The 21,125-nt window shown below is 39.8% G+C and overlaps 1 protein-coding gene across 1 annotated transcript in view; it reads left to right on the top strand.

The window, feature by feature from the left end:
• LOC127642343 (vacuolar protein sorting-associated protein 37D-like) overlaps positions 1–21,125 on the top strand; it is a 43,858-nt gene that overhangs the window by 4,189 nt on the left and 18,544 nt on the right. Inside the window, exon 2 of the mRNA XM_052124957.1 lies at positions 12,861–13,032. Coding sequence (XP_051980917.1) covers positions 12,861–13,032 — 172 coding nt within the window. The remainder of the gene's footprint in view (positions 1–12,860; positions 13,033–21,125) is intronic.

Raw genomic sequence — 21,125 nt, 5'->3', positions numbered from 1 at the left:
AGTATGACTGCCACCTGCGCATGGCGATAGGTTTGTGAGGAGGAAGTACTCCGCTCGATCCCCGGAGAATCAGAGCCCAGGCTTCAGCTGGTGCTGCGTGTTCAGCTCCTCAAGCTCCAGTGTGTGAAGAGTTTTCTCAGGATTTGCGAGAGAGTGAGAGATGAGACAGCTGAAACAATTAAGCCAAGAGGAACCACCTGTGCACTAGAATGGGAATAAAACAATCAGGTGCATGGGGATGAACAGGGACAGTTACGATGAAAGGACCTGAGTATGGCCTTATGAAACAGTAGCACTGGTATATGGTGAAGCAGTGGCCGGTCTTGCTGAGGCAGCCTTGACTCAATTGGATATTCTTTGGCGAATAATGGTTAGAAAGGGAGAAATGCAGAGTAGAAAAAGCACCTAGTGGATTAAAGTGGCAGCCGCCATATTACTATGTCTGAAAATAGTGAGCTGCACACTATTAGCTTCCATGAATAATGTAATGATTGTGATAAAATAGCTTATCTGATGAGGTCGTCAAATGCTTCAAGTGGAGTAATAGGATGTTGCATGGTTCTGTTGTGGATGGGTGGGGCCAATGCAGGAGAATTGTCACAGGAAGCAGGTAAGCAGTGGCTTATATACTCCTACTCGCAGGCCGTGATTTGTCAGATTGTTGCACTACCGTCACATTCTTATGCTACTTCTCGGGTAGCATTCAAAAACGTATTTTGTTGTGGTGTATAATGGGACGAAAACTTCACCTCTCTCATGTTTCTGTTCACTTCAATCCATCTTTAACTCACAAAAAAACAAACTCTCTCTTATTAATGCAGTGTATTTCCAGTTTTCTTCACAATAATAAATGCACAGTGACACATATATTATGATTCAATAAATCACGAGCCATCATGTTATAATCTAGCTGTATTAATCTGTGTGCGCACTCGAGGGACAAGCATACCCATGACAGATTGTGCCTCAGCCGGGTGTAGTTTCAATCTCTCCCCCTTAGATCAGTGCATTCGCGCAACTCATAGAAGAGGCGCTGACCGCACAGAGAAATTACCCTTTTGGAGTTTGTAGTTATTTACATGATCTGCTTCTCTATTATTTGTACTTTAATAAAGCTGTAACGCATTAAATAACAGCATTTAAGATGTAACGCTGGGGTGTTTCCTTTAAAGACGCTAGGCAAGTTTTGCTCCAGCTCAACTTATTCCACAACGAGAGGTCTTCTGTATTTCCTTATTTTGCATTGTTGCATTATAATTCCTTCATACTTTGCGATCTACATCATCTTAAGCTGTTTGGAAAGTTTAGACATGATTAATTGGTAAACATGATTTTAGTGTGATAAAATTGCTTGGTTGTCTTTTCTATGGAAAGTTATAGCCATTTTAACAACTTTGGCCCCATTCACTTCCATTATAAGTGCCTCACTGTAACCACCATTTTTGCCTTTCAACATTATGGCACTAAAGATGTTGTTGTTTGAGTTTAACTTGCATTGAACCTGGAATATTCTTTTAATGTTTTTTCCTTTGGTGCTCCTTATTACAAAGAAATTCAAAGACGTTTGGAACAACATGAGGATGAGTAAATTATGACAGCATTTTCGTTTTTGAATGAAATATTCCTTTAAGGTATTTTCCAGGTTGTGACTGTAAGCAATCTATTAGTCATATTTGTTTTATGGCCATTATATCATCCAGCCCACATGGTCTCTAGAGGATCTACATCTGCACAGCGTATAAACAGACAAACAGGCAGCAGCAAGCGGAAATGGATAGTCTGTGTCAGTTCCTGTTTAGGGAAAATGTGAGCCATTTGAAATGTGCTCTGTATGTTGGATAGTTTTACTTTTGCGTTTAACAGTGGAAGAGAGGGGAAATGGGCAAAGATCAGAGATACTGAAGAATCTATACATGGGCTGTCTTTATGTGAGGGGGCCATAGTCCCCACTGTGGTCTCTGCCTTCAGAATGCTCATTATTTGACCACAAGTTGTGAAAGACATGCACACCAACAAGCGCTGGACTTGGACGTTTATTGGCTCTGGATGACTTATGACGCATGCAGTAGACTCGGCAGTATGGAATACTAAAGGCTAGAGAGAGAAAGAGAGAGCAGCAGGACTGTTGCAAATGTTCCTCTTAAATGTGCCCTAGTAGCCAGAAGATTGATCGGAGCATTGTTTGGCGTGTGTGTCTTGTCTCTGCCATTATGGTATGCTATGCCACGTCCTCTCCAAGACAGGTCATGTCCTTTCCTGGACTTGCAAATGCACAGAATTGTGAGGAGTGCATCGTGTTTTAAAGAGATTCTTCTCTGTGGTTTATCTGTGGACGATTTGGTTGAAAAGAGATAAAGAACACTATAGCGGAACTGTTCCAAAATCTGGTGAGCTGCCCACCTAGATAGCATTTTAAGGAAAATGCTGCCCTGATGAAAAGAGCATAAACTAGTATGTATGGTTTGATGCAGGCCTAGTTGCTGGATCGGTATAGCTATGAGGCACCAGCTGGTCTACTGGCAGAAATGCTGGCCTACCTGCATGGTAGGCATGAGAGGTTGGTTAAGCTAGTTAAAAAGCCTGGTGGGGACACCAGTATCAAAAACACAACATATTCTGATGGCCAAAAATGCTGGACTTTTCACTTTCCAACATCTTCACCACATTACATGTATCCTTCACAAATAATGTAATCTAAGAATGCATTGTGTTGAGCTCAATGAAGTAAAATCATCCAAGATAGTGGAAACGTCATAATGAATATTGATTATAAATGCACTTATTAGATAAAGTTTTGTAATCAAATTAATTACATGATGTGCTTGTCAAATAATTGGCTATTTATTGTTCCTTGTATTTCCATATCATTGAACTTTAGTGTATTATTGGTATACTCTAATCAGCAAGGCATTTTGCAATTGATTTTGTCAATCTCTAACAGGACGTTCTGATTTCTGTCTGATCAGACATACACATTTTGAGCATCTCACTTAGGTTTCATCGTGTCTTACTGGTTTTCAGCATCTTGCGCCCTATATGCCACATCACCTATTATGGTTTTTCAAATATTACCTTTCATGTTGTGTGTTATGTAGCTGTTTGTGAATGTAAAAAAGTCTGAAAAGTTTCAAAAATCAAAGTGCTCAACAAATGGAGTTAATGACTCCCAAAAGAAAGAACCAATTCGGAACACCTGAGACAAGTCGTTAGTACTTCCAGACTTACTTCCTGTACTAACCTACGTAATTTGGTAACAAAAAACCCGCCCTCAAACACTACACTAAGCGGTAGACCAATCACAACAGTATGGGACATCTGACCAATCAGAGCAGAGCATGCTCTCTGAAAGGAGGAGTTTAGAATGAATTCAAAATGAAATTTTGACAAAATGTTTTTTGACCTTGGATCATGTAAATCTATTGTATGAGACCTTTAAAACAAAATTATGCATGTTTAAAAAACATAATTGGTGCTCTTTAAGATTCCTCCAATTCTGTTGTGGCTTGTCCAGCTGTCGTTGAGTGCAGTAGTACATCGTATCAGCCAGAGGGGAACTGGCTCCCCCAGCTAAGCCTGGCTTCTCCCAAGGTTATTTTTCTCTTTTAATATCTTATGGAGTTTTGTGTTCCTTACTACATTCACCTTCGGATTGCTCACTGACTGGGCCACAAATGCAGTAATTTGTTAGGTATGACTTTCAATCATGTTATTCATTTAAACGGCACAATGTGGATTTTAAGACATCACAGCATTATTTTCTGTTACAGCATAATTTTATGTGTAGCTGCTTTGAAACAATGTGTGTTTGAAAAGCACTAAACAAATAAAAATTACTTGACTTGATTTCTTCCTGCCCTGTCTTTACTGATCTTGTTGGTTTGATGAGGCAACATGCCTCAACATGTCAGTACAACCATAAGCTGAGGCTGCGCAGACTGCCCCCTACTGACTTGTATTTGCAAAGACATCAAGGTGGTACTTCAAGCTTGAATTGCTTCGATAGTTGGAAATATAAGAAATCTCACTAAATTGACGTGTTAATTCAGCTGCCCTAGCATATATATACCAGTCTATACCAAGGAGTATCAATAAAATAATTAAATCTAATTGAAAATTGACTATTTTACTTATTCATAGCACATACAGTATATTATGTATTTACTATATTTGACAGCTGAGCACGATGCTAATGTCAAACTCTATTGCAATCAATCATGAGTCAAGTCTCCATTGTGCATCACATAAGCTCCACTGATTGTGTGCTGCCTATGTAGAGAGTTGCAAATCAGTCACTTATGTGGTTCCATTTCAGATTCTGCTTTAGAAGGAATCTGCCTATTTAGACGGCAAAGCAGTTCTCTAGGTTTTGGAACTATTGTTTCACTGAAAATAGGAAAGAAAAAAGGGGTCTGTGTAGCTCAGCAAGTAAAGACGCTGACTGCCACACCTTGAGTCGCATGTTCAAATCCAGGGCGTGCTGAGCAACTCCAGTCCGGCTTCCTAATCAATCAATTGGCCCAGTTGCTCGGGTGGGTAGAGGCATGTTGGGTTAACCTCCTCGTGGTCACTATAATGTGGTTCTTGCACTCGGTGGGGCATGTGGTGAGTTGTACATGAATGTCGCGGAGAAAAGCGTGAGCCTCCACACACTCTCCTTGGTAATGCGCTCAACAAGCCACGTGATAAGATGTGCGAATTGATGGTCTCAGACACGGAGGCAACTGAGATTCATCCTCCACCACCCGGGTCACTACACCACCACGAGTGCATTGGGAATTGGGCATGCCAAATTGGGGAGAAAAGGGAGGAAAATAAAGAATGACAAAACATCCAAATGGACATCCAAAATGAAACAACAATTATTTAAATAAAGACCCTGATTAAAGTGCTCTTGGACAAAAAGGAGTTTAAAGCTGTCATTGTCGTATTTTTTTATTATTAGTAATATTTTTATTGCACAAGAAATCTGGCATGTCACCTAATTAAACGTTAACATTTATGCATATTTAATACCACATTTTTTGGGATATGCTGCTCCTATTTAGAATGCATGATATATATATTCATGTATAGGCTTACATTTGCCTTTTTCTAAAAAATGACATGAATATAGAGTCTTGCTGAGCAGTCATAATTGTTAAGTGAAGCATCAGGATAACTGTAATTTCTGGGTGTTGAGTGAAAATGGATTAGATTTGTAGCATTTACAAATTTAGCAGTTGCCTTCATCCAAAAAGACTTACAAATGAGGAACAAAAACAATTGAGTTCTCAAAGTGGCTTCTAGTGCAAAAGAAAGAGACAGAGAAGGATTGTTTTTTTGTAGAAGAGAAAAGGAGAACTCTGTATCCGCCAAAGCCACACTTCAGATTTGAAAATGCAGTATATGGCAAGCCATATCTAATTCATTACCCAAATCATTTATCATCTTGTCAGGATCTCTGCAGTCATTTGACGTTATTTCAAGACCGTAACCATTTCTTGAACATTGGGGGAGAACCAACCATTTGGGGGAGGGGGGGTCATGGATGTTGAGATCACAAATATAATTGTCCTCTTTTGTCCTTTGAAATATTAAAGCCTCTGAATGAAATAATTTTCTGAATAAAGGCCTTAAATGTGATAAAGGCCCAACATGTTATAATTTTTTAAAAGGTACTGTCTACATTGCTAGAAATATGCCTGTTTCAGACATCTTTTCTTTCTTTTTGTGCTGTCTTGAAGAAAAGACAAATATATTAGAAATTTATTTTCATCATTGATCTGTAAAATGACATGACTGTGTCAGCTGGCAAACAAAAAGCAAATTATTTACTGCCCTCATTATATTTTTTCCCAGTAGAATCGTAATACATGTGAACGTTTTTCCATTCCATACAAAAACAGTTCATAATGAGCACTAATGTCAAGGTCCAAAGAAAACAAAAATCATTATTAATATACCAGAAAAGTAGTCCAACCAACACAAAGCTGTTGTGTGTCCCCAGAAAGCTTGGAATATAATGCACAACTCATAAGGACTACTGTTATGATGTCTTTAAGCTGAACCTGTAATAGTTCTGTACATGACATATTTTAAATTAAAACAGCAAATTTTACCAAATGGTGAATAGTTTGCACCCTTCAAAATTACCGTTGGTCTTTACAACATTTCAGTCATAAAACAGCAGTCAGATATCATGTTTAGTTATATACTGACATCTTACATGACACAAACACTCTTAATCTGAACTGCTGACATTGATGCGTGCCGCTCGAATAATCCACGAGATTCTCACTCAGCGTCTAAAATTTGAGTCCCGCCTTCATCGATGTGATTGGCTTTCTCATATGACATTGACAAGCGGTGTTAGACTACTGAGCATGCTAAAAATGTTAACTTTATTAAACCATTATGTTATTCCTGCAACAACTTGATGACAATAAGACAGTGGTGCATAATGAACTACAGCAGAACAGCAACAAGGATATCAATTATTAGGGGGACAATCTGGCCATATATGATTATTGGAGGGGACTTGCCACCTCAATGTATATTGGCACAATATTCAAACAAAAATTTTAGGGAAATAATTGGTTGACAAGAATGTTGTTCAAACCACTAACCCCAAAATCAGAAACAAAGGGTATTTTCCAAAACCTAGTGAGCTGCCATGCTCTCTCCTGTCTTCTATGTGAGCATCCTAACTCAATTTGAGCCTCATAAGATACTGATTTGGAATAGGGGAGGGTAAAATATTGTTTTTCCTCAATCTTTCCCTCAATGTCTAACCCTCCACTACAGTGAGAGGAAATCACTTATATTTTCAACCAAATTTCGCACTATGTGACTAAAGTGAATATATTTGGGGAGTTTAGAGGTACATGTAAAGATGAGGATGCTCAAGACTACATGTAAAACCTTAGCTTAACATAATGTGACATAAAAATGTGTTATCAATGACTTATGCCTCATTCTATGAAATATAATTCCTACAAGATCAGTAAAAGAAGCTGTTTTAACCACTCTGATGATTTAAAGTAATACATATGCAGTAGATAATGAGTAATTTGTAATGTTTACCTTTTGCATTCATGGAGCTTATGTGCTATACGCTGCCATAATATGCAGCGATTGCACTATATTATTGTAATTTACGATGACACTGGTCTGGAACTATTGAAAAAATGGGTGGAAAAGAGTGTTAATGGTAGAATAAACACAAATTATTGATGATAAGTGAGGCATATCCCACTATGGGCAGATGTGTGAATGACTTTCGCTGCAGAAGGCACATGAGTGAAGCAGCTATAAAAAAAATAGTTAATGGGTACTTGGCATTATTTGAGTAGATTTGATTCCTTTGGTGGCTAATTAAACAAAACATATCACATGACATGTTCTTGGAAAATGTCTCTATGTGAACAATCATACAGGTAAAGGTACAGTTGCACCAGCTTGTTGACATTGTTCACATTGACTGATCTTAACTGACTGAATGGGAATTAGCTTTCTGCCTCAAAGTAGGAGGAGCTTCAGGTCACACTTATTGATTATGTTGACCAATGCCAGTAAGGTGTTAAGCAGCCAATGATGGTGCGTTCAGACCAGAGGTGTCGAGAGCATCAAATCGACTGGAAGTCATTGATTTTCTATGGCAGCCCCTTTTTTACGTCTCTCGGCGGCGAGAAGCAGCGCGCCTGTGGCCGGCGTGGCTTGGGCATCGTGGGCGTCAGGGGAAAGTTAAAATGCGGTAATGAGCTTTGATGCAGTTCGGCATCAAATTGGAATATAGAGGTGCTCCGCTCTAGCAAAGTCTAGAGAACACAACCGTGTAAACAATTGTTCGGAAGACAAAATGGAGGAGATACTAATTATCGCCGTGGCGGGTTTTCCCATAATAAAACACTGATTTGACCCATTGCACTACACAACCACAGTTATTATTACAAATGTAGTTTATTTTGGTAACAAACAACCATAATTTTAATTACTTTCTGCCATTCGATCGATTTCTTACATTAGCATTTAAAATATTTCATGAGGATATACGCTACTTGTGATAGGTCAGCAAAAAGATACCAGTCAACATGTCTGGATGTTTTGCGGCCCCTTTAAATATAGTTCACAAAACCAAGCATTCCGAACGAACGTTACTACGTCAGAACATCCACGGATCTTTGATAGCATTGTTGGCAGGGCAGGCTCAGGTCTGAATGCACGGTAAGAGTTTTTTTCTGAAAGTTCACTCTGGCGAGCTGTTACGAACGACCAAACCACCCAAACAAACTCAAAAACACCTTTTTGGCCAGATGTTGTTCTAAAAGACGTAACACCCTTTCGTTTTCTTTGTAGGAAAAGTGCAGGGGACTTTAGTTTACATTAATACCCAAGTTAATTGTGTCATGGCTGAGAATGCAATGCATACTTAAATTGTGTTATTAAATGCATTCTGATATGTTTCTGAAAATGCAGCAAAACGTAAGATCGAGTTTGCATAGCTAGAAGCATTAACGAAAACATACCTATGTAGAGTATGTTTTACTGGTGTAAAGGGATCAATGGAAAGGAGGAGGCGAGAACCGGCTTGTCAATACAAATAATAGTTTAATATTAAACTTAAACAAACACACACACATGTCCGTAAACTATCTCTCTCTCTCTCTCCCGCACGATCCCCTGCAGTCGACCTTTATCCCTCTCGGGAGGCTTAATTAGCGTAATACAGGACCGGGTGTGTACGATCACTACCCGGCCCCGCCCTCCGCCCTGCCACATTCCTCCCTCGTTCTCTCAGGCTGGGGAGCCCCCGGCCTGACGTACACCCCCTTTCCCTGGGGGAGGGCGTGCTTTAAGCCTAGTCTGCCGGCAGGTCATCCCCATCTACCTGGACGAGGGAGGGGACAAGGGGAGGGAAACAGAAATAATTAAAATGGGGGGGGGTACGTCCTGTAACAGTGTAGTACCCCCCAAATAAACACTAAAATTTAAAAGAGAGGGAAAAGGCCAACGCAGAGTGACAGTGAGAGAGGAGAGAGAGATGAAAAAAAGAAAAAAAAAACTCTTACTGGCCAGTTCTCCGATACACCGTAGCTTGTTCCTCGGCCACTCCTCCTCCCTCTATCGTACGACAGCCGCGCCTCTTCGGGCAGTTCAGAGGCAGTCATCCAGCCCCTGGTGGACGGAATGCCGTGCCGCGTTCTCGGGGAACAGAAGGGGTCTCCCCCGCCCCTGGCAGGGGTTCTCCTGCTCCAGGCGGTCGGCAGTGAGCCCCTCCCCGCTCGCGATCGGCAGTCTTAAACCCTGCCGCGTTTCAGCGGCTGGTAGGGAACTCCTCCGCCCCTGGCAGCGGCCCTGACCACTCCAGGTGGTCAGTTAGGAGCCCCTTCTCCCCTCGAGGTCGGCGGATGGCCGCAGCTGCTCCGTTTGGGTGGACGGTAGTGGCGAGAACTCTCCTCCTTCCCGGGCTTCGGCACCAGTGTAAAGGGATCAATGGAAAGGAGGAGGCGAGAACCGGCTTGTCAATATAAATAATAGTTTAATATAAAACGGAAACAAAAGAAAAACACACACACATGATGGACATGTCCATTAACGATCTCCCGCACGATCCCCTGCAGTCAACCTTTATCCCTCTCGGGAGGCTTGATTAGCCTAATACGGGACCGGGGTTGTACGATCACGACCCGGCCCCGCCCTCCGCCCTGCCACAACTGGGCTTTAGCCTGACCCTAAACCTAACCCTGAAATCTGATTTGTTGGTAGCAATGTTGCTTCAGGACCAACCAGGATGTTAATCCAGTAACATATCCTACTTGGGTAGATGACTTAAGCATTAGTTAAACTAGGCTACATTTCTGTGAATAGATGGGCAATGAGCATTTTCTTTCATGTGGCTTCAAAAATTCCTCAATAAAATGTGTGTTCAGCACTACTTTGTGAAGACATGGAGTTCCATCCAGTGTGCTTGCGTCTTAAGCTTCACTGCTCCATTCATCTTGCAGAAGTGATGTGTGTAATTTGCAATCACTTAGTATTCTGCGATCAAAAAAACTGCATGACATTTCTCGTCTGCATTTGATGAGGGATTAGTTCTGCATATATATGTATCACTTACATGTAATATTGCATTAATTAGAAAATTATTATCTGGCGTTTAAGTGCTGTGCTGTTTTGAAAGATTCATCTAGATGGTCTGATATGCTGTCATAGTCCATTCTATCTCAAAGGCATGTTGTGCAAACCACATGTAAAACAGCAGTTATGTCGAGAGTTATAAAAAAGCAATTGACCTTAAAAGTTTGAGGTTTGAAGTAATTTCCCAATGAAAAGAACCTCAAATAACCTTATCTATCCTCTCTGATAGCACATGTTCTTCTGAGATATTATAAGCAGCTCAAGTATTCCTGTTTCATCGTAGATGGTGGCTTGATCAAAGCGGACTGCTGTTCTCACATTCCCCTCAGCCGAATAGATTCCGTAATAGATGTGCCACCAGTGGGAATATCACCACCATGTTTGGGGGTCCTGCGCAGCAATAACAAGAAAGGCAAAATTCTCATATTATTTGAGTGAATAAATCATTAATCCTCTTATATGCTCAGCTAAGCACAGTCAGGCTTCCTTATTTTACCCAAGTTTTGAAATGCATGAAACTGGCAGTTAATATTCCTTACAGCAACAGAAAAAGAACCCTCGCTCGGCCTCAATTACAGTGAAAGTCGGGGTATGTGGTTTCAACTGATGTCTGAGGCACTTTGCGAATGCCTTCCATGAGGACATGGTTTGGATGTGTCTATGCTTTTCCCTCGGTGGTTAGAGATATCCAGTGTTCTCCGGCCGTGTCATCTAGGACAGTCAAACCGAATGTCAGAGATGGGTCATGATAGTCAACTAGCTATCCAACAGCTTGCACAGTAACGTCTGTGGTTTGTCAACCTTTTAATAAAGCTTTGTTTTATTCTATTGTCTTGTTTTGGAATGCTTATGTAAATGCTTCTTAAAGGGATAGTTCTCCCCAAAGGGTTTATTCTCTCATCATTTACTCACCCTCATGCCATCCAGATGTTTATGACTTTCTTTCAGCAGAACACAAATGAAGATTTTTAGAAGAATATCTCAGCTCTGTTGGTCCATAAGTGAATTGGTACCAACATTTTGAAGATATCATCACTGTAATGATCGTAAAAACGATTTAAACAACTTTACAGCTCAAATAATGCTTTAATAAAATTATAAGCTTCTCATTTCTGCCTTTAACCCTCCAAAACTTCATTGGGCACATTCACTTCCACTGTACGTGCCTCACTGTAATCTCGATATTTTAGTTTTTTTAAGTTATTTTTTGTGGTAATTAACATTATGCCACAAATGCTTTTGATTGAGTTGAATTTTTGTTGTACCAGGAATATTCTTTTAAGACAGATTAGGCGACTAGTCATTCAGGAAACCCACTGACTAGTCGATTTAAAAAACATATGAATATTTGTACAGTACATCTCTACTGAATGATGGCCCTTTGTTTAAAAGACATGTGGATGGATTTGTCCAACAGCCATGGAGGCGGAATTATTTCATCATGGGACCTCGTTTTATTGTAATTAGGCAGACTGAGGCAGTTAGTTAATCAAGCACTGGCTCCACTGCAGCTCCAGGCTATGTCCCCTTTTTTAACGCGCGTACGCACACACAGCAAATTAGTGGAATAATTCTCCTTTGCTTTCATCTGGAAACCTTCAACTGGCATTTATAGAAATATAAGTGAATGTCAATATTTGGTGCTGTTCACACAGAATGAAATTGTGGTGAGTGAGGTCTTTACCTCCGAGATACTCTCTAGCTTTGTAGGATATTTGTATGCGTTTATTATCTTTCTCTCAAATGACTTGTGGTTTGATCTCAATCCTTAAAATCTTCTGTCTCCATCATGAATCAGGCCTTGAGCTGCAATCACTCCACAAATGTGAGCTAAACTGAATCTAAGGCTACATTGCCACACACCGTAGCGTGTTTGGAGTGTTTGGAGCAGGATATGGTTCACACAGTTTGGTTATATTGAGAACATGTTTGTAATTTTATTGCAACTTTGTATAGAAAAAACAACACAGAAGAATGCAAAAACGTGTTTGGTATGAACGCCCCCCTAAGAGGACTGACAACCGCATTCTGCTGCATTCTGTGTGTAACCTATGTCCATTCAATTTAATACTTAGTCATAGACCAGATATGGACCCATTCCCAAACCATACCCAACCCACTCTGTTCTCATGAAACACAAAAAGCTTTTCTTTACACATATTAGTTCAAGTAATGTCACATTGATATAAAGCTGGAAGCTATTCTTTACTCTTTCTTAGTTTATTTATAATTTCTCTTGCTTCATGATTCTATGCATGGTGTAACATTTAGCCACATATGAGCCATCAGGAATTTAATGTATTGAGTTGCATTAATCTCACTCAGTTTGTACGGCTCACAATTCATGAATTAGAATTAGAGTTCTCAGTGTTCATTCTTTCCTGCCTCTTGTGGTTTGACCTTAATGCCTGGTTTGAGGAGCTGCATTCAGAAATCGAAAGTTTGTTTGCCCCTAATGAAAACCCAGAGTGGTGAAACAAGCATTCTTCAACATACGGTACATACTGTACAAGTGAACCCATACGGTACATCTTGTCAATTACTAGAATATTTTCATCAGTGTTTTGCAATGGCATTTGTAAAGATAATCATCTCTATTCTTTCGGTTGCTGTAATTCTCCGAACTCTTCTCCCTTCCATCTCTGATCTTTGTGTCCAGGCTTTGAATTTGATTGCTGAATTGACTTCAGCTTTGTTGCTTTCTTTTCTTGAGATGTTGTGATTAACTGGGCATTTGTGTTCAGTTTCAGGAGCTACAGCTGGACAGGGAAACCTTGTTAGTGACCAATCGGAGTCTTGCAGAAAAGAGCCTGTCACACCGCCCGCACCTTCAGAATGGCAAGCTCCAGTTGGCTGCAAAGTACGAGAAGCTAGCAAAGCTGTCCACTGCCTGCAGGGAAAAGCAAAGCCGACTTGGTGAGTGGAAGTTTACCCTGAAGCATTTTAACATCGGGCGAGTGATGCTGTGAATGCTAATTAAACCAAGGTGAAATGTGGCTGCCAGTTTTTTTTTAGTTTGTTTTTACATGGATCATCACTCTCATGGTTTGCAAATACCCATTCTTCTGTGAAACACTATATAATTCCAACAAGTACAGTAATTATTGGTACTAACCGAACCCCAACCTTAACCTTAACCCATTTTCAGGACAAGTAGTTACTTAATATTACTCAATACTTTCTTGGGTAAGTACACTGTAAGTACACTGAAATTACATGTACTGTAAAATAAAGTGCAACCGATATTATGATGTGTGTTGGTTCCTACAATGCAAGTCAGTAGGGTACAGAACTTTTAAGCTCCAAAAACGACAATGCCAGTATAAAGGTAATCCATACATGGTTTAATCCATGTCTTCTGAAGCAGTATGATCAGTTTTGGTTGAGAAACTCCTTTTTCACTATAAATCTTTACATCTGCAGTCTCCTTGGCACTTCCATGATTCATGATTGGATAACACCTCCTTCGCGCTTGACACACCCGCAGAGCTTGAAAGTTTTGGACACAGTCGCGTTTGAATATGCTTGCTTAGAAATTTGTTTCCGTTTGTAGACTAAAGTCTGTAAAATGTAAACTGACAAATTTTCTATGATGTATCATCTATCATTAATTGACATAACATCCAGCAGAGTACAGTATAGATTAGATATACAGCACACACCCCTTTGATATGAGTATTGACATATGTCAGTGGTGATATTGTACTTCTTCAGTAGATATACAGTAACCCCATCATTCTGAGTTCAAATAACTGATAAGTTGAATACTTACACATTGTATTTATTTGAATGTAAATACAGAATTGTGGTTTATATTTCAAAAGATTTTCATTTCAGAATATAAATGTCTGGCCAGCAGAAAAAATGTGCAAAAAATCCCAAAGACTTCCATTGGAAAGGTCCCCTCACATATCTAGGGATCAAGCTATCATAGAGACTTGGGGATGGTCTCTTATAACTTGAGCTAATAAGAAACCATTTAGCAACCATCTAGCAACACCATGGTAACTTCTCAAAACATCCTGACATTGCTCAAAAATAGTAATATTAGCATCTAAAAACTTATTTTACTTTTATATATATTAATTATTGTGGCAAGTCCAGGATAAAGATTAGATTTGGACTGTTTTTAACTTTTAAATGGGTCAATAATGACCCAAAAATAACATGAGGTAAAACATTGATAATAGCGCATGCATGCATCTTTTTCCTCCAAAATGATTTTTTTAATTTATTTTATTTGTTGCAGGTTTTATTTTTCTTTGCACCTTTTTTCTCTCTTTTTGAAAATATTTGGTGGCCAAAAAGTTGGGTGCATCCCTAGTAGTCATATTAACTAGGCCATGGTATAGGAAACCCAATTGGAGTTCCTTAGCTTTACCTGCTTTGCATTGTCAAACTACATGGGTGCCATTTAAAATGTTAGTGCTACAAGATACACTCACCTAAAGGATTATTAGGAACACCTGTTCAATTTCTCATTAATGCAATTATCTAATCAACCAATCACATGGCAGTTGCTTCAATGCATTTAGGGGTGTGGTCCTGGTCAAGACAATCTCCTGAACTCCAAACTGAATGTCAGAATGGGAAAGAAAGGTGATTTAAGCAATTTTGAGCATGGCATGGTTGTTGGTGCCAGACGGGCCGGTCTGAGTATTTCACAATCTGCTCAGTTACTGGGATTTTCACGCACAACCATTTCTAGGGTTTACAAAGAATGGTGTGAAAATGAAAAACATCCAGTATGCGGCAGTCCTGTGGGCTGAAAATGCCTTGTTGATGCTAGAGGTCAGAGGAGAATGGGCCGACTGATTCAAGCTGATAGAAGAGCAACTTTGCCTGAAATAACCACTCGCTACAACCGAGGTATGCAGCAAAGCATTTGTGAAGCCACAACACGCACAACCTTGAGGCGGATGGGCTACAACAGCAGAAGACCCCACCGGTACCACTCATCTCCACTACAAATAGGAAAAAGAGGCTACAATTTGCAAGAGCTCACCAAAATTGGACAGTTGAAGACTGGAAAAATGTTGCCTGGTCTGATGAGTCTCGATTTCTGTTGAGACATTCAGATGGTAGAGTCAGAATTTGGCGTAAACAGAATGAGAACATGGATCCATCATGCCTTGTTACCACTGTGCAGGCTGGTGGTGGTGGTGGTGTAATGGTGTGGGGATGTTTTCTTGGCACACTTTAGGCCCCTTAGTGCCAATTGGGCATCGCTTAAATGCCACGGCCTACATGAGCATTGTTTCTGACCATGTCCATCCCTTTATGGCCACCATGTACCATCCTCTGATGGCTACTTCCAGCAGGATAATGCACCATGTCACAAAGCTCGAATCATTTCAGATTGGTTTCTTGAACATGACAATGAGTTCACTGTACTAAAATGGCCCCTACAGTCACCAGATCTCAACCCAATAGAGCATCTTTGGGATGTGGTGGAACGGGAGCTTCATGCCCTGGATGTGCATCCCACAAATCTCCATCAACTGCAAGATGATATCCTATCAATATGGGCCAACCTTTCTAAAGAATGCTTTCAGCACCTTGTTGAATCAATGCCACGTAGAATTAAGGCAGTTCTGAAGGTGAAAGGGGGTCAAACACAGTATTAGTATGGTGTTCCTAATAATCCTTTAGGTGAGTGTATGAGCACAACTTAAATGTGTCAAATAAAAATGTCTAACAGGGCAAAAAAATCATTTTGAGCTCCTCCACAGATTAAAGTGATATTAGACACGTTATTTTAAGCGTGTCACTAATCCCTGATGAGATGGCACGCATATATATAGTTGGCTATTTTGGGCTGTTGACTGAGCTGTTTAAGAATAGCGTTTGGACACTCCTGTCGTGGACGTCTGGTGGTAATATTTCAGTTTCACCAGGCAACATTGTTCCATTATAACACACCCTGACGTCCGGAGCTGCTCAATTATTCAACACAACAGCAGTTGACTGGTGACTGACCTATACCTGGATTTTTGGTCCGTTCAGCGATCACTCCAGAGCAGGTTTACCCTCCATGGCCCCCCTCGCCAGGGTGGAGCGATCATGTCCAAAAGAGTAGTCAGGGGCTACGAGGTCCCCACCTGGCTCCCCCACCTCTTTTCAACACCGGCCAGGAATAACTGGCCTCATCTAGACCAGACCTACTTAATGTGCTTGGGTTTCACTTCCCAAACAGTTCCTCATGGGTTGATGTCAGTTGTTTTCCTTTTTTGCTCAGCGTGGCCAGAATAAGAGAAATATTATTGTGTTCTTCCATGTCTGCCTGTTTTGGCTGAAAACTCAGCTTGAAAGTTTCTCACACTCCATCTTTTTTATTGGCCTGCTGACATCGCATGTCGATTATCAGCTTGTAGAGCCGAGAGCTTGATGTTTAGAAATCGTTTGTTTATTATTGTTTTCTGATATATTTAAAGGATTCGGAGTCCATAATAATGTGGTATGGATTTAAACACTGACTTGTTGAAATGTTTAAATTGTCAAGGTATTCTGAATGTTTATTAAACTAAGGAAAATGAATTTCGAAGAAGATCACTCATCCCTCAGTTTGTAAAAACAAATAAAAATTGTTTATAGTAATTCACTAACAGTGGAAATGTATGGGACAGTTGTATTGGAGGGTCTAAAAGCAAAAATGTGAAGTTCGTATTTTGTTCAAGCACTTATTTAGTAAAATTATCTGTCGTTTGAGCTGTGAATCTCAATCTAAAGTATCTTTTTTTTAAGTGGGACTACTTTCCTAGGTGGATGGACATCTTGTTAATGGGTTACTGATGTGAGCTATGTTTTTTCCAGATTTAAGTCTTTAACACGTAAAAGTTTTGTAATATGTGTTAAATATCTATAATTCGAAAACAAGGTAATAATTGTGTTTTAACCTTTTTTTTTTTCTTCCGGTGCTATACAATTGTATTCCAGTGCGTTAGATTACTATTGTAAGTGCATTACTACACACACATTTTTTATTTGTTTTTATAATCTGATGGACAAGACAAAATTACCAATACTGTAGATATATCTTGATTGAATGTTTAACTCTATAAGTAACACTTTACAAAAAGTACCGTTTGTTAACATTAGATTCGTAAATGCATTTGGTATAATAATAATCAATTTAATTACAGCATTTATTAATCTTGGTTGATGTTAATTTATTAAAAAAGTTGTACTACAATTCATTGTTTGTTAATGTTAGTTCGTATTGCATTAACTATTGTTAATGTATACAACGTTGAAAGTTTTATGTAAAATGTATTAGTATATGTAGAAATTAACAATTAATGCTGTCAAAGTTTTGTTATTTGTTAGTTCATGATAAAACATTTACTAATGTTAACAAATAGAAACTTATTGTAAAGTGTTACCTCTTTACAATAGGTATTTCATTGTCTGTTGATTTCCCAAACGAGCACCGCTTAAATTTCACCCTGAGTATTTTTACCTGGCTTTTACTTTTTAATGTTTTATTTTATTTAATTTTCTATTTTAACATTTTCCAATTTTTGGTTAGTTGTAACATTCTGTGTTTAGACACATATAAGCTTCTTTGAGAGATGCAGATTTGTTTATGCTGCACAAGGCCAAGTCAAACAACAAGTAACTGTTGTGTACACTGATGTTTTCTGGGAACAAAATCCTGTTAAATGGAGTGGCTCAGCTGGGACCTCAGAGGAAGATGAACTTAGGAGTCTTTCTCTCCCATTTCCACCATCACTGTTCTTCCCTGTCTCTCGCTTGTTTGTTCTGTCCACACTCACAACCTATGGGCTGTGTGCATATGAAATTTAGGTGTGATGTGGATGTATGAACTATGAGATCAGCCCATCTCGTCCTTGTTGCATTAATTCATGTACGGTAAGTCTGTATATTTCTGCGGTAGCCCACAACATTGACCCACCCTACAACCGACTGTACTCAAGGGCCCACATTCCAGCACTCAGACCAAAAGGCCGATATGAATTATTTGTTGACTTTTTTTTAGGCCCCTCCTCACCATTGTGTAGTGTAACTGGTGATGCAGATCCATTTGAAAGGGCTTTTGTTTGTAACCCCACCAGAAAAGGCAGAGATTCATATGATAGTCAAAAAGTCTCAACCGCTGTCCCACCCCTCACCCAACAGTCCATTGAAGTCTGGGAACCAAAGTCTTAGGCAGATAGAAGAAAAAGTTTGGAGAGAAATGCCTGCAGGAAATTGAAATTGAGTTGTGAGCGGGCAGAGAGGAGGAGGAGGAGACCACAGTGTTCCTACAGTGTTCGACAGAGCAGCAAAAGATCAGTGGAGGATGTCTGCTAGTCCGCTTACACAGTCTGAAAGAGCTGTTTTCTCCTTATACAGGAAGTACATATCTCCACATGGGCCATGTTCCATTCAAGCCCCTTTTCCACTGACAGGGTGCTTGTGTCATGCCAAATCCTACACTCTGTCAAAATCCCTGTCAAAAATAGCATTATGGTAAGGTTTTATTCTATTCAGTTAACAGTATGGTAATATATCAGGTTAATCAGTTAGTGTTATGTAAAGTATCAAGCTAGTTGTTTAGCGTTATTGTAAGTATCAGGCTAATCAGTTAGCGGTACGGAAGGTATCAGGCTAATCAGTTAGCGGTACGGAATTTATCAAGCTAATCAGTAAGTGGTATGGGAAGGTATCAGGTTAATCACTTAGTGTTATGGGTAACAGGCCAATCAGTTAGTGGTATGGTAAGTTAAAAGGCTAATCACTTAGTGTTATGGTGAGGTATTAGGCTAATCAATTAGCAAAATGGTAAAAAGCTGGCTAATTGGTTAGCGGTATGGTAAGATATGTGTACGTCATGCCGGGGGTGTGGTGCGATGAGAGAGAGATCGTTTACGGTCAGCTGACCGTCATGTGTGTGTGTCTTTTTGTTTAAGGTTTTCATTAAACTATTATTTATATTGTCAAGCCAGTTCTCGCCGCCTACTTTTCATGAATCCCTTTACAGGAAGGTATCAGGCTAATCAGTTAGTGGTATGGTAAGATGTTAGGCTGACTGGTTATGCTCAGCTTGCAGGCTAATCTGTTAGCTTGCTAACCAGAAACTAACTGAAAACGCAAAAAAGAAAAATAATTTATTTGACCATTTGTAGCTTTGGACATTTAGATATACAACATTAGTTGACGTATTTTGATGGTTAAAATGGCACACTCTAATAAGCGATGTAGAGTAGTATAGCTGGAGTAGAGTACAAAAAAAAGTTTTGTAGAAACATTTTGGGGTCCAAGGGAGACTTTTATGTGGGGTGGAATTTTGCACGACAAAGGCTCCTGTACAAGAACCATCAATATTTAAATGGAAAATGGGGTCTCAAGAAACACTGTTTTACAGAACGAGTCATTCTTCCTTCTTGCACTCTCTCTCACAGCTGCTGGCCAATGACGGAAGGAGGGTGGAATGTTCACCTTCCTGTCACCACGTAGCGTACATGTACCCGTGCCTCCAGCTGCAGGCTACAGCCGGATGGGTGGGAGAGAGATCAATCTCCCAGCACAAAACATCTGATTCTCATTCTCATTCAGCCCAAAGAAAGAATGAAAAATGGTTGGATTGCTCCATCAGCTGAAGCTGGAAGTCTGGCTTAGAGGCTTGATAGTTATTGAGCAACATGGCAGACGTTAAAGGAATAGTTGGCCCAAAAATACAAATTCTGTAATTTACTCACCCTCATGTTAAATCAAGTAAATAATGACAGAATTTCCATTTTTGAGAGTACTATTCTTTTAAGAGAGGAATTTAGCTCTCAAAGGTGTAGGACTTGTTTCTTGGTTGGAATTCAGTCTAGACTTGAAGCTGATTCAATGCCCTGGCACCACAATGCACTGCAATTCCACTCTGTCAAACTCATTTGCTACTAATGCACCCGCAAACTGCATACAAACATGAGTCAAGATTATTTAACGCTGCCATTCCTTCTTTTTCCCCCCTCACATGTGGCCAACGCCACATTCTTGGCCCGTATTTTTTTTTGGAGAGTGACTCGACCCTGGTATGCGATACACTATCGCTCTTGCTTAAAAAGCAAAGAGGACCACAAGTGCCTTTATTGTTAACCTATGAAACGACACTGTTTACTCGAGGTCCGACCTATTGACCTTTGACATGCAAAACCCATTGTTGACCTCTCGACACATACCTGCGGAACTCTCACTAAACTCTGCTCCACCCCTTACAAAAAAAGCAATCCCCTCTGAAGAGGGGCCGAGCCAACATCGTTGTGAGCTTGAAAATGGCATCTTTGTCTGGAAGTGCCCGTTAATCATATGGCCAAAGGGCAGACTGGGGAATCAAAAGTCTTTGTGAGAGCGTGTTACGGTTCTCAAAGATGGAAGAGTTGGGAATGAACAGGATGTGAAGTGGATCATCCCCCCACTCCTTGTGTTTGAATGGAGGGGACACTTATCAAATTTGGATTAGGGCCATTGAGCTACCACACACATGCAGGCTCAATCACTCAGTGGGAGAATGGGGCCTCTCACAAGCTTTTTGAAATCAATCTCCTGAGAATCTGAGCCATAATGGGAGCTCTACGCTACAAGCCCTTTGAACAAAACTACTCGATACATTATTTCAACATTGCTGTGTTTGACTCTTACACATGGGCTTAAGCTCATTAAGATTAAAAGGGAGGAAAATGAAATGCATTAGGATTAGGTTTGAGGAAAGTAACTAAAATAACTACAGTATTTTCACAGTAACAATCTGTAGTCTAATTTATGTGGTTAATAAGCTTAAAATATGAATATGGCTGTTTATTACTGATGCAGTTTGATCTATTTATATAATGAGCCATTTAATGGCCATACATTTCAAAAATAGTTCACCTAAAAATAAATGTCCTAGCTGCTATTTTTTTATTTTCCGATTCTTGAATTTTGTCTATTTATTTCCTTTGTATGGAAAAGTCCAACATGAACAATCTGCAAAATATCTTCTTTTTTTGTTCAACAGAAGAAAGAAAAAAATTCTAGTA

This window comes from Xyrauchen texanus, chromosome 4 (genome assembly GCF_025860055.1).
Source record: "Xyrauchen texanus isolate HMW12.3.18 chromosome 4, RBS_HiC_50CHRs, whole genome shotgun sequence".
In the NCBI taxonomy this organism is placed as follows: domain Eukaryota; kingdom Metazoa; phylum Chordata; class Actinopteri; order Cypriniformes; family Catostomidae; genus Xyrauchen; species Xyrauchen texanus.
Note: the sequence above shows the minus strand (reverse complement) of the source record. Positions and strands in the feature narration are given on the sequence as shown.